Raw genomic sequence first — 17738 nt, forward strand, 5'->3', positions numbered from 1 at the left:
AAATCTACAATTCTAGTGTAACAGAAATGGCAAAAGCTCTTGTGATTGGTGCAACACCTTTTTTTATTTTACAACTGTCCACCTCAATGTCTTTGATTCCAATTAGGCATTCTGTGAGATGATCTGTATCCCTCGTTGACCTCATAGTCCCGTGTAGCTCAGTTGGTAGAGCATGGCGTTTGCAACGCCAGGTTGTGGGTTCGTTTCCCACAGGGGACCAGTATGAAAAAAAAATGTATGTATGCACTCACTACCTGTAAGTTGCTCTGGATAAGAGCGTCTGCTAAATGACTAAAATGTAAAATTGACTGAATAAAAAAAACTAGTAAAACCAGTCACAGCATATAAAACATTCTATACATCCATGTAAGGTACACGAGAAATAATATAACACACAAATTAAAGATCAAGGCAACAACTCACTTCTGTCCAGTAACCTAGCTAGTAGATTTCCAGATCATTCTGAAATGCTGAAAAAAATTAACATTCTACATAAAACTATATAGACTCAGCCCAGTTCTGAAATGCATCAACAGAAACGCTGCATATATTCAATCAAGTAAAAAAAAAAAAGTAATGTCACCCCCTTATAGACAGCATAGTTATGAGAATTTGTCAGCTGTTTTGTCTTAAGTATTTCATTTGATTGAATAACATCTACCAAATTAACCCATCAAAAAAGTGGCACTTTACCCAGTTCTCATCCTCTGGGAATGATCCATGGTAACCCACCTACATATGTATTGTATTTATTCCCATCACAAAAAAATGAACATTGGATAGTAGGCTACCATTGGGCAGATGACAAATCAATATGAGAGAATGCTACACTAAGAATAGACAAGTATCCACTGATCCCAGCTCAACCATGCATTTGGTCTGGGCTAGTAGGTGAAGGGAAGGTATTGATTGAATGGATTACTTTGCATGCAGTTTTTTTTAGGGTTGTTGTTAGAAGTGTTCTCCCAGGTATGAACAGCAGGGGGCTGTACTAGCAAAGATGAACAACTCCTTTAGTGTGCAAGGAAAGCATGCCAAAGTCTGAATAAGCCTTAGTCACAGGGCCGTTCCCCCACAGTTCTGAGTTTAACTAATGGATACATTCATGGATACACGTATGACAGTGTTCACAGTAGTAGGAGCAGCCTCCCTGTGGGCCAATAGAAAGGGCTAGAAAACAGACAAAAAAAGTCCATTCCTCATGTCTTCACCTTTGTCTGAATTGAGAGACAGACAGACTCCTCCAGGGTGATTTGAAGCTCAGGTGTCTAGGTGCAAAGTCTTGACTAGGAGCAGTCTTGCACAGCGTGCATGGGCAGCTGCTAATAGTCTCTTCCCATTCTGCTCCAGAGGAAGGCAGCCAACCCTGCTTCTCCACACACACAGCCCCTCAGCAGGCCTGTTGCTCCCGGTCAAGGTTCATCTTCTGGAAGAAGGTCTTCCCAAACTCATAGGTGCTGATCATGACAGCACAGGCTGGGGCCACTTTGATCACCCTGGGTAGGAAGCCTGAGGGGGATACAGAGACACAATTTACGTGATTAAGTCCTCCATTCAGACTGCTTTCTATACCAGCGCTTCAAACATTGCAAATATATACTTTTTATGCATCCTTTTGGACTTACCTGCAAAGAGCCCCCTGTAGCCCGATTCAGCCCAAATTCCCCTCATGATATGCAATGTGGATGTGGGGTTCTTCACAGGAACTAGGAGGAAGGGGAGAAAGACAGATTTAGTGGGCAATCCTACGCATTAGAGAGGAGAAAATACCTTTTCACAGATGTGAATGGCCTTAAGGGCGCATAAGACCCTGTAGTTACACACCTCCCAGTGTCTCCATCTCTCCCAGTTGGATCTGTCTCCGAGTCTTCACTACGTCAAAAGGCAGGGTCATGATGGCAGCCACCTGGGACAGAAGACAATAGACACACTCTCTATAAGCAATACCCAGTGAAATCAACAGCAATACCCAGTGAAATCAACAGCAATACCTAGTGAAATCAACATAACATACTGCTGATCAGTAGATCAGGGGTTAAGTTATGTAACTAGACAGGAGAAACACTGTAAAAACAGGCTTTAACCAGGGGTCCACCTGTTATCAATTATCTACAGTCTAATGGTTTACAGTCACAATGACACAGCAATTCTCTATTTTTTTATGGTTTCAACTCAACCCTTATAATAACTCATGAGAGGAATGAGGAACTGCCATGATTTGATAGGGAACTTCCTGTGTGTCCACTTCTCTCACATATGAGAGAATCTCTCTAAACAAACAAAGGCCAGTTTTCAGCAGGGAGACACAGCAGGGAGACACATTTGGCCTCCATCCGTCATAAATACCGATAACAGCTCTGTTACAACTGGCTTTCTCATCCTGGTGAGAGATAGCACACTGAATTTTAATCATATTTTTTTTTACCCCATATGTAACTCTGTGTTGTTGTTTTTATCGCACTGCTTTGCTTTATCTTGGCCAAGTCGCAGTTGTAAATGAGAACTTGTTCTCAACTGGCTTACCTGGTTAAATAAAGGTAAAATAAATAAAAAATATGTCAATGTGTTCATTGATCTACCCATAATAATAAAACACACCTCCGCCTCACTTACAGTAAACTGAATAGAACAGGAGTAGAAACAAGAGTTTGACTATTTAACTGTACACACCTTGCAAAGTACAAACCATCCATCATCTTCTTTATTACATCTAATGAAGACGTCTTCTTTAGATACATTGTAAATTCCCACAGTTAGAGGTATTAATGAGATACTCACAGCTCCAGAGATGGCCCCTGCTGTGAAGCTGATGGAGAAGGTGGCCTGAGACACATCGTACTGATCACACAGCTGGGCCTTCACCAGCTCATAGTTGAACCAGTACAGGGCTGCACACACACACAGAAAAACAAAAACAGTCAGGTTGTAAAGTCACTGAGAAACATTATCACACCGAAGATAGTTGTATTATTCACCCACACAGGCGGTCTTCATTCTGTAACCCCCAACTACCATCAACCACTCCAACTAAGCTCTAGCAGTGACAGATAGATGGTTAGTGAAATAAGAAGACATAACGTCCATGGAGGTGAAGTCTCACCTGAGAAGGGGACGTCTCGTAGGACGGTGGGTCCCCAGCCCCTCCACAGGGACAGCCAGCCGTCCTGGGCAACACTAGAGCGGATACACACCCTCAGCTCGCTGTAGGTCAGCTTCCGGGACTGCATCTTGGTGCGCACCAGCTCCAACGGGCTGATCACACTCACTGCTCCCACTGGAGAACACAGAGAGACGGGGGAGAGAGGAAGAGAGTGAGTCAACGGAAGAGGGGCAGCAACAAACACAAGATGCTACAGAAGGGAGCAATATAATAATGACTATTATACATCTACATTCTTAGTGTGGTGTGTGACAACTGAACTGTATCAATCAAGATGTAATCAACTTCCAGACATTGTGACCCCCCGTCCCATGTAGTCCACTTACGTCTAGCGAGACCCCCTGCCACGAGGGGGATGTAGTTGCCCTGGAACCCCATGCCGTAGCACAGTAAGTCTCTGAGCTGGTCATAGCAGGTGAAGTAGATGACCGTGGCAGGCACCGCCATCACCCTGTACACAAACAGGAAGAGAGACTGCCGATCTCAAAGCTCTGCAAGCGGTTACATGATTTGGTACAAAACAACAAACTGAAATTGATTGCATATAAAGTCATAGTTCTGAGTTCTCTCTTTTATACAATCAAGTACAGATAGCTCTTGTAACCGTTCTTTATTTTGCTTTATTACAAATACATGTACTTGAAATACCCCAGTGACTCACAGTGTGGGAGGCAGCCCGCTCCACAGAGACCTGACCCCCTCGTGGCGCGTGATCTTCACAAAAGCATCCTGGGAAAAACAAACACCACACTGTGTTTGTCCTTGGAAACGGTTCCAAAAAAAGTTCCAAAAAAATACTAACATTTGGGAGTTCAAAGACAGGTAGTTCCCCATCCAGTGGTTTAACTATGTCAAACCAGGTGATGTGGTGCTGTGTTGGCGGGAGTGAATAAGAGGGTCCTGAGTCTCTTACCAGGGTGCCACTGAAGTGGGTTGGTGTTTTGTACCAGCTGGTGCAGCTGGCCCCATTCTGACACACATAGATGTGATCCATCAGGCCATTACAATACAGGAAGCACTTCCCTGAGAGACAAACACAAAAACAGGGTCACCAAAACATAACCATACTGGTTAATATGTTACTGTATTAGACATGATGCTCTACTTCTATCTACACTGTAGATAGGTAAATGTGAACCTATTGGGAGTAATGCCAAACGTTGGTGTCTCTGTAGGGCATGCATTAATGTGTAATTACAGTATGTCCGTTTGATACATCTATAGCTTATAGTTCTGTCAAATGAATGGATATTCAATAGTTCTATAAAATAATGCCATTGGTAAAAATAAAATACTTTAACAGTTTGTTTTTCAGTCAGTAGTTCAATATAAGTTAATGTGAGGGTGTCCATGACAGAGGTTAGATAAGCTATTAATAACAGAGGTAATGGCAATGACCGATCAGACAGACACTGGGGACGATAACATCAATGCTGCTCCAGCCAAGGCCTGCTCTGGACTACTAGTTTTGGGCTTATTTTAGGTATTGGCAAATGGTCAATCCAAGGCAAAGGCAGATTACAAATGTTTGAGGAGAAATCTATAAAACAAACAAATGTGCTCCACTAGTAATAGAAAATGACATAGTAAAATCGGTATTACACAGTATAACCTATGAACTACTTGTTTGTTTATTTGAGATTCATAAAACACAAGCACAATTTGATATCCGGTAGCTATGAATCATGTTGAATTATTTCAAGTACCAGAAAGTATTCATTGTTACCACATCATTTGGTTGTAAAGTTCAACATGCTAATACTAACTATCTGGGCAATTTTTCAGTTGTTTTCTGTATCAATGTTCAGAGTGAGTCATGGTGTAGCTGTGTGTGTGTGTGTGTGTGTGTGTGTGTGTGTGTGTGTGTGTGTGTGTGTGTGTGTGTGTGTGAGTGAGTGAGTGAGTGAGTGAGTGAGTGAGTGAGTGAGTGAGAGCCAAGGCTGTGACCCATATAATCATTCACAATCATCAGCTGAGAGTATGAGGGTACACTGAGGAAGAGTATGAGGGTACACTGAGGAAGAGTATGAGGGTACACTGAGGAAGAGTATGAGGGTACACTGAGGAAGAGTATGAGGGTACACTGAGGAAGAGTATGAGGGTACACTGAGGAAGAGTATGAGGGTACACTGAGGAAGAGTATGAGGGTACACTGAGGAAGAGTATGAGGGTACACTGAGGAAGATAGACAGAGGGTACATATAATTGCCAGGGACTTCAAAATAAATTTGCTCAGACTATGTTTAAAGTGCATTTGTTTTGTTTTCCCAGGAAACCCAGTTTGTTAGCAGGTCATATTGGCAGACTGGCAGAGCAGTGCCAGAAAGGCACATGTAGTCAGTCAGACTGGGCAAAGTCTGGGCATGCAGCGAGCGGCGCCGGCAGGTTATACTCACATTTGGAGGGGCGGATTACACCACTCCATGAAGCGGAGTCAGCAGCTAAAGCTATGAAACAAAGCAAAGAAAGAGACAGAAACACAGAGATGGAGAGACAATGAAAGAGCACACAAGACACACAAAATAAGCATTTGAGCAGAGAAAAGCTAAAGCATGTCTCATATTCCACTAAATGTAGCCCGACATGGCTGCGTAAGGTCAACATTGCAGACATAAGGACTTCTAAACCCACTTTACCTTAACCCCCTTCTATTATTTAGGCTTAGGGAGCAGACAGGGGCAAGAGGCTGAATGCAGTCTCTCACGGGGAAAGCAATGACAGTGCAGTTGAGTTTTCAGGGGTGGGGAGTGGGGACTTAAACATCTAACACTTAGGCTATACCCGCAATGGTAAGAAGCAATAAGCAGACTCATAGTATAAGCAGCGAATGTTGTCTGTTAATGTTCTACCTTGATAGAATGGTGTTTGCTGGGCCTGCAGCCGTATCTTCACAACGTCCAGCGGTGTGACTGTGAAAGACAGACAGATTCAATTATACTGATCTAATTACATCCATCATGGGTGTCGTCAATGAGGAACATGTGCATACACGAGTGCGAGCATGTGTCTGTGTGTTGTGCAGTGTGTGTGTGTGGGGAGCCAGGGAAATGGAATAGCGTGTTCTACAAGAACAGCGTCTTCTCTGCAAAACATCTGGGGGGGGTTCCTACACACGAGGATTGGACACTTGTTCCGCAGGCTTTGGAGTCTGGTCAGACTAGCCAGACCTCAACAACCTGTACAACCGGAGCTCAGATGGACACAGACTGACACAAAAACTGAACCAGTGACTGCCTCTGAAGCGGTTGTGGCAGACTCCTGTGTTGTCGTGGAGGCTTCTGTCATCTCATCCTAGTTCTATAGTTTCCATGGTGCCTAGTGGCAGCCTAGGCAGAGAGCTCATATAAATGATCCACATATTATAATTATTTGTATTTATTTTTTACAAACATTGTATTTTTCCTCAGCTAAAAGCATGCAGATCAAGTCTTGATATCATGAATTGGAATCCAGCCTGTAACTTGATGAAAATCAGCGTGTTCAACAAGCTAGCTAATGTGTTTTCATTAGAATTATACCTACTGACTTTGGGTTGTTTTTCACCAACGCAGAGTTGACAGTGGGCCAGATGTTTAATTGCTCAGGGGGATACTTCTGAAGTAAGGAGAGGGCTGTACTCTCTGGGGAGCTCATCAGAGTCCCAATATAGAGAAGCTGCAAACAGCTGGGACGCCCTGCCACCACCTCCGGCCACCACCTCCGCTGACTATGAGCTTCCAGATCCTCTCATGACCGTGGCTACCAATCTGCTGGAGGCTTCAAGAAGCACTCAAACAGACTTGATATACAGTGGGAAGAACAAGTATTTGATACACTGCCGATTTTGCAGGTTTTCCTACTTACAAAGCATGTAGAGGTCTGTACTTTTGATCATAGGTACACTTCAACTGTGAGAGACGGAATCTAAAACAAAAATCCAGAAAATCACATTGTATGATTTTTAAGTAATTAATTTGCATTTTATTGCATGACATAAGTATTTGATCACCTACCAACCAGTAAGAATTCCGGCTCTCACAGACCTGTTAGTTTTTCTTTAAGAAGCCCTCCTGTTCTCCACTCATTACCTGTATTAACTGCACCTGTTTGAACTCGTTACCTGTATAAAAGACACCTGTCCACACACTCAATCAAACAGACTCCAACCTCTCCACAATGGCCAAGACCAGAGAGCTGTGTAAGGACATCAGGGATAAAATTGTAGACCTGCACAAGGCTGGGATGGGCTACAGGACAATAGGCAAGCAGCTTGGCGAGAAGGCAACAACTGTTGGTGCAATTATTAGAAAATGAAAGAAGTTCAAGATGACGGTCAATCACCCTCGGTCTGGGGCTCCATGCAAGATCTCACCTTGTGGGGCATCAATGATCATGAGGAAGGTGAGGGATCAGCCCAGAACTTCACGGCAGGACCTGGTCAATGACCTGAAGAGAGCTGGGACCACAGTCTCAAAGAAAACCATTAGTAACACACTACGCCGTCATGGATTAAAATCCTGCAGCGCACGCAAGGTCCTCCTGCTCAAGCCAGCGCATGTCCAGGCCCGTCTGAAGTTTGCCAATGACCATCTGGATGATCCAGAGGAGGAATGGGAGAAGGTCATGTGGTCTGATGAGACAAAAATATAGGTATTTGGTCTAAACTCCACTCGCTGTGTTTGGAGGAAGAAGAAGGATGAGTACAACCCCAAGAACACCATCCCAACCGTGAAGCATGGAGGTGGAAACATCATTCTTTGGGGATGCTTTTCTGCAAAGGGGACAGGACGACTGCACCGTATTGAGGGGAGGATGGATGGGGCCATGTATCGCGAGATCTTGGCCAACAACCTCCTTCCCTCAGTAAGAGCATTGAAGATGGGTCGTGGCTGGGTCTTCCAGCATGACAACGACCCGAAACACACAGCCAGGGCAACTAAGGAGTGGCTCCGTAAGAAGCATCTCAAGGTTCTGGAGTGGCCTAGCCAGTCTCCAGACCTGAACCCAATAGAAAATCTTTGGAGGGAGCTGAAAGTCTGTATTGCCCAGCGACAGCCCCGAAACCTGAAGGTCTGTATGGAGGAGTGGGCCAAAATCCCTGCTGCAGTGTGTGCAAACCTGGTCAAGACCTACAGGAAACGTATGATCTCTGTAATTGCAAACAAAGGTTTCTGTACCAAATATTAAGTTCTGCTTTTCTGATGTATCAAATACTTATGTCATGCAATATAATGCAAATTCATTACTTAAAAATCATACAATGTGATTTTCTGGATTTTTGTTTTAGATTCCGTCTCTCACAGTTGAAGTATACCTATGATAAAAATTACAGACCTCTACATGCTTTGTAAGTAGGAAAACCTGCAAAATCGGCAGTGTATCAAATACTTGTTCTCCCCACTGTAACTGATCTAGCTACTGTTGTAGCCTATATTTATTTTTAAATTACTTGTGTATTTTGCTTAACAAGCGCTTTGAGATTCTGTCTGTAATGAAAAGCGCTAGAAAAGTTTAATAAAAGTATTATGATTACATTGAGGACAACACTCCTCGGTATCAGGCAGATGCAGGTACGGCAGCACTGGGCTGGCCTGAGGCTGCAGGGGAAACTTGCTACTCTGGACTGTGCTGACCATTCAGTCTCCCACTCCATGTATCAGAATGATGTTGTTAGCGAGGCCATTCTCACCTTTACCGTTAAGGTGAGGTTACAGGTTCTACCTACAAAATACAATCTAGCACTCTGGTACCCTGCAAACCATGACCCATTTTGTATTTTACATGAGTCAAACGTAATAGTCTGTTGCCCATGTTGTGACTCGTTGCTGTTCATAGTACAAGGACCTGTACATTGGTAGACATGACCGCCTTGTCGACCTGATAGCCAGTGAGGTGAGACAGGTAGTCTCACCAACAGCACACATCCATAAACATTCTTGTGTAAGTTGGTTTCATGATGACATGTTTTCCTGTGTACCAAATATGCCAGATATTGTTGTTGTGGGAGGCCAGAGGGAGGTGCTCATATGACTGCTACATGGAGCAGGCCTCTGCTGACAAGCTTCTTAAATACCAGCCCCTTGTATCATGCTTGTATCACCAGCAACCAGTAAACAAGTTGTAATGTCTGTAATGTCCAGGAGGGGTCATTCTGTACAGACAGTATCGAATATAACTTTGTTACAATTGACAGTTACAGCTGATTTCAGGATTGTTTATCAATTCGCTCTCCTTAAATATTTGTAATCTGATTTATCCGTTTCAGTCTCTGAATTGTTTAATCTTACTTTTTGCTGCCAGCTCCTGATATCAGGGCATAAAATCTATAATCTGTCTCCTGAATTTGCCTAGTAGGTATGGCGCACATGCGCACAAGGTCCGAGTTCGTTTTCCCTGGCTAAACCAGCTGGCTACTGAACCGTGGTAGTTTTTGTCCTCATTGCCAAACTTCATAAACACTGCACCCTCAACTTCAAAACTCCTTTGCTAGTTATAATTAGCTGGAAAGAAACTTTTAAATGAATTTATTGTTTTATTGAATAGTCATGACTTGTTTGTGAAATCTGTCGTAAGACAACGGTGGTGAAGGATATCATTGCTACTTAACGCAGATCCAAGTTCAGTTTTGAGATCCACCGGTGTCATTGGCGTAGGGTTAGCTGGACGTTTCTGACTGGTCTTGGAACTGTGACAACAGGCAGCCCCTCCCCGCTTGGCTCGATGGGATATGTAGTGATTCTGCCAACACAGCCAGATATGTACACAGTCTTGTACCTTTAACCTTTTTTACACTGACTATCGTGTTTGTTGATAAAATCGGACTTTATTAATATTATAAGTAATCTAGGGAATGTAACGAGTTAATTGACAAGAAAAAATTGAAACTCTACAGAGCGCAATGACTACAATGAATGTAGGGCTGACCCCATTTAGTCGACAGTTTGGTCGATAGGCTGTTGGTCATCATTATAATAATAAGTAATTACATAATTAGTAGGCTTAGTATAGCAGCCTTGTATAACCACCATCGAGCTGTAGGCCTAAGACCGTAACTTACTTAGGCCTTTATTTCAATAGTTATATAGGCTACTGCATCAATCGATCAATCATGAATTAGTTCATGCCATCACACAGCATACGAGACATTCATGATTTGAAATGGAATCAAGCATTTTAGCTTTAAAATAAACTAAAGCGACCCTTGAATAATTAGCGTAAACAATAAATAAACATTCCATTTTGGAAAATTGCATTCAGGAATGAATGTTGACTATTACAGCAAAGACTAAAAACACAGGCTTTACAAAAAAACATTACAACACTCTCTGGTACGCTTAGAATGTATTTAGTGTTGTTTACAATGTTCCAAACGGTCAGAAAAAGTATATTATATCTAACAGCACCTGTTTGGCACACATAATATGCATGCAGCGCTTGCGCCTTACCTTATTATTCTTGATTTTCCATAACTAGTCAAATGTATTCCACACATCTGATTTCTCCTTTACCTGCTAAGCAACCAGTAAACATTCCCCTGTTTCGAGCTTATTTGTCACGTCCTCTGCATTCATTTTGATGTCAATGTGTTATGGTGTTCAGAATTTGTTACAACCAATATATTGATGTGATTATGACAGGCTATAGGTCAGGCCCTATTGGTCACGTGCGATGCATACATTTCACATAAAGAGAGCAAGGGTTGAGGGAATGGGGAATGTTTTTCCTAAACAAATTAGGAATTTCAGTAACAGAACTTTTCAGTCAGAAATAGCTGTAATTATGTTGCAGCTTCAGCAACACAGATAAACACTGTTGATGTTCTGTGGTGGTCACTGCAGCAGGGAGGAGCGAGAGAGACAACGGGTGCTAGTCACAGTCACTCGCTGTCTTTTTTTTTTTAAACATGTGTGAGCCCGGAACAATCAAATCAATTACGGTCAGACTCAGTCTAGTCATTTGTGTGTCTTAATTATTTCATCACACAGTGCGCTTAAAGAATCAGACAAGCTCAGTGCATATAGTGTATTTGATTAAAATACATAGGATGTGTCTATATATGGAAAAATACAAGTTTTAAAATGTCTACCAATCGATTGGTCAAAAGAACAGACAACTCTCGGTCAACAATTTTTGTTTTGTTTTGTTGGGGACAGCCCTAAATTAATGGCTAAATGACTTCCGGAAACGAAGGGTCCGCGGAGCTCCTCCTCATCACCACTCTATAGGCCACGTACATAGGCTTACAGTACGTGGCCTCCAGATTGCAGGCCTGTCAAAGATTAAAGAAAAGCAATTGGCTAGGTACTGCTCTGTTGAGCTGTTATGGGCAGTCTAGCTGTTTGGAGAAGGTGCAGCCTAGCTGTTTAGAGAAGGTGCTTTCTGTATCCTTAAGTGTCCATCCATACAAAAACCTTGAAATTTGAATCCTTCTTGAATCAAATGTGATTTGTGGATTCAAATAACGTACCTGTGTGTGTGGTTTGTAGGTAGGTTTATTGATTGATTGGCAGAGAGAAGGGACATGTGTATGGTTGTGCCCCTCTATTGGACACTGATCTTACCGAACACTGATGTGAGCAGCGCCCCAGTGCCAGAGGCCAGCATCTGCTGCACTGGACTGATCCCAGCTGAGGGGGTAACAACAGGCCGCTCCACCATCCTGACCACCTGAGACAGAAAACATCAGTTTTAACCGCACTACTCAACTGTCCATGTCATAGTGTTACTTTATTTTCTCTTCTAATGAGATGCTCGTTAGAGCTTGTCAGATTCCATGTTATGTCAAATAAACAAGGCTGTTGGGGTGTGCCTCTGCTTTGAGCTAGGCTATACTCTGTCAAACAGTGCCTGATTACTGAGACAAAATACAGAATGTCCTCAGGGCAAGAGTGGTCACTGCCTGGTCAACAGCATGGCTATTGTAAAGCTTGAGCTTAGCCTAACCCTAGGCTCCTCCATATTATCCAAACATGTGACTTAGGTGTCCTTGAATAGCCAATAGCTACTACTAGTCTGAATGACAAACACCTTGTTATTCAGGAGTCTATTTCTAAGTGATAGTGACCAGACGTACAGTAGCCTCCATTCATGTGGGCTAAGATAGAAGGGGTTATAATAGAGAGCTTGACACACTAAGATAAGGTATCTGTTGTGTGCACGTCTCCCCTCTCCTAGCTACTACACCCTGTTTTTAAACCCCACACACTCCCACAACACCTCACTGATACAATAGCATGTCTGGTGATGTAAAAACTCCTATATCCACAGAAGATAGACTAAGCCCACATTCAATACAGACAGCGAGGGGGATTTGAACTTGGGTTGAAATGGGTGATACAAAATGTGTTGTTTACTAAGATACATTTATAATTGGAAAATTATGAATGAAAGAGTCTAGAAAGCAACAAGAGAGAACATCTACCTCTCTTTACAGTACCACTAACATACCGCTGATAAGGGCTAATCGTTTCAACTGCAAGTTGCTAGAGTAGATGTACCGTAATTTTCGGACTATATGCCGCGCCTTTTTTCCAATTTTTCGACCCTGCGGTTTATATAACGGTGCGGCTAATCTATGGATTTTTACAGCTAACGGCCACTAGAAGACCTCCTAAATCTATGGATTTTACAGGTTACAGTCCACCAACTTTAACTCTATGGGCTCTATGACCGGTCCGCGCCCCCCACCTTTAAGCGGCGGGCTCCAGCAGGAAAAGCTGGAGGCCGGAAAAGAGTGAGACAGGTAGCGCGCAAAAGTAAAAGTGGAACCGAGAGTGGTACGAGAGACAGAACGAGAGACAGAACGAGAGCAAGACAGACAGACATTACGAGAGCGAGACAGTTTGTGCAAAGGAAGTTCATGCACAAACCCTCATTATGGAAAACAAACGTAGAAATGCATATGATGCAGCTTTTAAATTAAAGGCAGTCAATCTGGCTGTAAAAGAAGGAAATAGAGCTGCTGCACGTAGCCTTGGCATCAATGAGTCAATGGTGAGACGTTGGAGACGCCAGCGGGAAGAACTGTCTCAATGCAAAAAGTCAAAAAAAGCTTTCAGAGGTAATAAAAGCAGATGGCCCGAACTTGAAGACTTTCTTGAAGATTGGGTGAACACACAGAGAGCAGATGGCCGAGGTGTTTCCACCGTGCAGATCCGACTGAAAGCTGAAACAGTCGCCACCGAAATGAAAATTGAACATTTTAGAGGTGGACCATCCTGGTGTTTCAGATTTATGAGACGAAAGGGACTGTCCATCAGAACCCTTACATATGGTAATTAAACATTAAAACACCTGCGGCTTATAGTCCAGTGCGGCTTATATATGTACACATCATTCAATTTAGCTGCTGCGGCTTATACTCCGGTGCGCCTTATAGTGTGGAAAATACGGTATAAACATTTCCAGCCCAGTTCTTGATCAGAGGGAGCCATCTCAAGCATATGATCGAATGTGTTGCTGGATGTGCTGAATGTGTTTGTGCACTGCAGCGGAACTGAGCACTTATCAAGCCATGCCGAATGTCTCGTGTTGCAGGCTTGCTGGCTTGCTGGCAGACGATCACGTTCCAATTTCCCTGACTATCACCTCCCCTACTGCAGCTGACTGTGGCAGGATTACCCTATAACAAATCCCACCATATCCCAACCCTCAGCAAAAACATGAACACAGGCCAGGAACCTCCTCCTACATTTACAACATTGTCTAGGCTAATTCCCACAGAATTAAGACAGCATAGGTTCTAGCTAGTTGTTAAGAGTACAACAATTATAAGAAACACTTCCTCTATGGCTCATGCATCTGATTATAATGCATAATATTTCTAACCCATGTGCTTCATCAACCTTGCCCTGTGTTGTGTGATAAATTGCTTGGGTCATTCCTACAATGTGGTGCCTTTTCTGTCACCAGGAAATATCACTTCTTAAATGTGGATTCCAAAAGGCTTTAAATATAAGGTCAGGTGTCCTTTACCTTAAAAAACACAAAAATATGGATATTGAAAGGGAATTTTATGCATTTTGAACACTTTTTTTCTGTGGACGTAGGCATTTTTACCATGTCCCCAGGTGTTATTCATCTACTTCCACTAGATAATATGCCATAAAATAATTTCTTCATTATTTTATAGTCCTAGTTAAATTCTCTCTCAATAACTTTTTATTCATGATTATTGTATTTATTATTTTATTTAACATTATGTGTGACCCTGATATCACTTTCCACCCTGTTAGTTTGTTGTAATTCTCCATTTAAGAAAACAACCCCTTCCTACAAAGACACCACCATTCAGGAAGTGTCATAATTTCTTTGGTGGGAAAACAATTGTGCAAAGCTAAATAAATAAACCGTTCTATCTATTTTTCCACGTTTCATGTTGTTAGTCTATGTCCCACTCATACATTTCCACTGTGTTGAGCTAAATTGAGAAAATTTACCAAATTTAAACATTTAAAAATATGTTTGATAGATAAATTAAAATCCTGTTCAAGTGTTCACCATTATGCTAGTTCAATCTTGCTTACTCACAGAGCTGTGGCTAATTTAGTCTCCACATTTCCACCCTGTTAGGATTATGCACCTAACAGATTGGAAATTGCTTCTGTATACCCCCCCACCTTGTCACAACACAACTGATTGGCTCAAGCGCATTAAGAAGGAAATAAATTCCACAAATTAACTTTTAAGAAGGCACACCTGTTAATTGAAATGCATTCCAGGTAACTACCTCATGAAGCTGTTTGAGAGAATGCCAAGAGTGTGCAAAGCTGTCATCAAGGCAAAGGGTGGCTATTTGAAGTATCTCAAATATAAAATATATTTTTGATTTGTTTAACAATTTTTTGGTTACTACATGATTCCATATGTGTTATTTCATAGTTTTGATGTCTTCACTATTATTCTACAATGTAGAAAATAGTAAAAAAAAAATAAGAAAAACCCTTGAATGAGTAGGTGTTCTAAAACTTTTGACCGGTAGTGTATATACTTTATTTCCCCAAAAGTTATTAGGTCCAAAACTAAGGCACCGTTCAGTTGGAATGACCCGGCTAACGTTATATTCTGGTGCAGGACAAAATACTGTAGCTAGCTAAGTAACTGTAATATTGCACTGTACAGCATCTTATGTTTGCACTGCATGCACATCTACAAAGATACTTTGTGACATCTCCACCCAGTCAGCAAATCTGACCTTGTAGCCTTCAGTTGGCGTGGTGATGTAATGATGATGAACGACTAACACGGACATGTTGCCGTGCTCCTTTCTCAATAATAAAACGCTCACAAAACATTTGTTGTGGAACCTAACTAGGTAGCTAACTAGCTAGACATGAGCTATCATGTATGGACAATAGAATAGCTAATCTAATGCCAAAACAGGAACACATGCCAGCCCTCCCCAATTCAAGATGCTTGATAGCTAACGCTAGTTAGCTGGCTAACAGACACTAGCTAGCTAGCTGATTAATTATCGCAAAACAGAAGGTAAAATATGTGCAAGCTTGATACTCACCTCTAGTTTATAGCTTAGCTATAAAGGGTATATATCTGCGTTGTGAATTTGATGGGGTTTCATGAGTGTTCCCTGTGTGTTGAATGGACATGCTGTCCACAGCCTTGAGCTGCTGTTAGCTAACTTGACAAAGCTATCGAGCTAGGAACAAGCAAAACAACCCCTGATTCGTCTGTCGTGACAAGACACGCCTCCAATGAGTCTGATCACGGTTCTTGCTTGTTCTTCTTCTTCTTCTTCTTCTTCTTCTTCTTCTGTGGGGTTTATCAACTTTTGGCATCCAACGTTGTGGTGCATTACCGCCACCTACTGTACTGGAGTGTGGGCCAGAGACAGGGAGAAACTAAATCCTTCCTGCCAGCCCCGTTGCTCTTAAAAAAGATAACAACATATTTGAGACTATATCTAATGACGTTCTACTCAATATACTATTTAAACTAATTGCCTGTATCCCCTTCTCCCTCATACTAGATCTCAGCCTCTCTCTTTCCCTCTGATACTGCCCACACCGTAGCAATACATGCTCCACGGTCTCAGTTTCCTGACAATAATCACACTTTCCTGTTGGATGCTTTCCTATCACATTTAAGATCTTATTCAACCGGCTGTGTCCCACCCTTAATCTTGTAAAAATAGCCTCCGCTCTTTTGTCCCTTCCTGCCGTCCTCCCCTCCCCGACTTTCCTCTGTACTTGAAATAAATGCCTGCCCTTAGTATCTCTATTCCACTGCTCCTACCATCTCTGCACCATCACTGTCCATATCAGGCTTTTTGCCTCTGCCTTGCTAATTGAAACTACAACATCAACATCCCCACTACTAAGTGTTTGTTTACATTTACATTTTAGTCATTTAGCAGACGCTCTTATCCAGAGCGACTTACAGTTAGTGAATTTTTTTTTTTTTTTTTTATACTGGCCCCCCATGGGAAACGAACCCACAACCCTGGCGTTGCAAACGCCATGCTCTATCAACTGAGCTACATCCCTGCCGGCCATTCCCTCCCCTACCCTGGACGAATTGTGCGCCGCCCATGAGTCTCCCGGTCGCGGCCGGCTGCGACAGAGCCTGGATTCGAACCAGGATCTCTAGTAGCACAGTTAGCACTGCGATGCAGTGCCTTAGACCACTGCGCCACTCAGGAGCAAGTACATCAACTGCCTCGTTCCCCTCCACCCCCACATGGGCTGGGACCCAAGTAAATCTTATCTATATACCCATCTGTCTAATCCTGTCATGGGTTTGTAGCACCTCATAAAGCAGGTGTTGTCTGCTATGTGAGCTAAAGGACTGGAGACTCATCAACACTGCACATGAATCAGAGCAAATAACTACTCTGTCTGGCTTGACTTCCTCCACCCACTGCAAGGCCAACAGTATGGCCATCAGCTCCGCCGTATATACAGCCAAATAATCTGTAATTCGATTCCTGACTGCCTCCCCACATTCCTGCACTACAAATGCTGACCCAGTAAATCCTGTCCTTGGATATTTGGAACCATCTGTGTAAATGGCCACAAAATCCTGAAGAAACAGTATCCAGACATCTCTTAAACAAATCAGATGGACCAACACCCTCTGTATCTTTCTGTAGTCTCTCCAACACTTGTAGATCAACTACTGGAGACGGGAGTAGCCATTGTGGATTTATAGGAATAGCTACCGTTGGACTAAAGTCCCATCTCCATCACCTGGGTATTACCCACCCACCCAAAGCTCGTGTTCTGTCTTCGCTCATGTTTCCAGCATGCCTGTAAAATCCCTTTCGCAGGATGAGACACTGCATGTCCCTGTAGGCTGACCCAATAATTCACTGCCAGTTGCTGTCTCCTAATCTGCAATGGCATATCCCCCATCTCCACCTGTAGCGCAGCCACAGGGGAGGTCCGAAACGCCCCACTACATATTCTGAGTCCTTGCCCTTGCTTGTTTCTCCTCCGTCCTATCTGTTATCATCGGTTTGTCCCAATGGCTGTATTTGTATTTGTCCCTTGAACTACTGCACCTCCTAGCGGATAAGCTTTTCTAGCACCTGTCAGTGGTGCATGTGTGGTAATTTGACACCTATGAAAACCATTCAGAATGT

General features: G+C 42.8%; 1 protein-coding gene across 1 annotated transcript; it reads right to left on the bottom strand.

The window, feature by feature from the left end:
• Positions 1–15: 15 nt before the first annotated feature.
• On the bottom strand, positions 16–15825 carry LOC311104387 (mitochondrial glutathione transporter SLC25A39-like). Its single transcript, XM_084146205.1, has 12 exons — positions 15654–15825; positions 11701–11806; positions 6010–6069; positions 5557–5607; positions 4074–4183; positions 3822–3889; positions 3487–3611; positions 3101–3274; positions 2779–2888; positions 1825–1906; positions 1626–1706; positions 16–1509 (listed from the first exon to the last, which is right to left on the bottom strand). The coding sequence occupies exons 2-12, from the start codon at positions 11795–11797 to the stop codon at positions 1391–1393; spliced, it is 1077 nt and encodes a 358-aa protein (XP_084002331.1). The 5' UTR covers positions 11798–11806; positions 15654–15825; the 3' UTR covers positions 16–1390.
• Positions 15826–17738: the final 1913 nt, after the last annotated feature.

This window comes from Coregonus lavaretus (genome assembly GCF_964263955.1).
Source record: "Coregonus lavaretus genome assembly, chromosome: 28".
NCBI classification, from domain to species: domain Eukaryota; kingdom Metazoa; phylum Chordata; class Actinopteri; order Salmoniformes; family Salmonidae; genus Coregonus; species Coregonus lavaretus.

Coding starts and splice junctions, on each gene's coding strand:
- LOC311104387 (XM_084146205.1), bottom strand. CDS start 11,797: ATGGTGGAGCGGCCTGTTGTTACCCCCTCAGCTGGGATCAGTCCAGTG. Junction 3,612..3,821: donor AGCGGGCTGCCTCCCACACT/GTGAGTCACTGG, acceptor GTTTGTGTACAG/GGTGATGGCGGTGCCTGCCA. Junction 1,907..2,778: donor CAGGGGCCATCTCTGGAGCT/GTGAGTATCTCA, acceptor CTTCTGTCCCAG/GTGGCTGCCATCATGACCCT.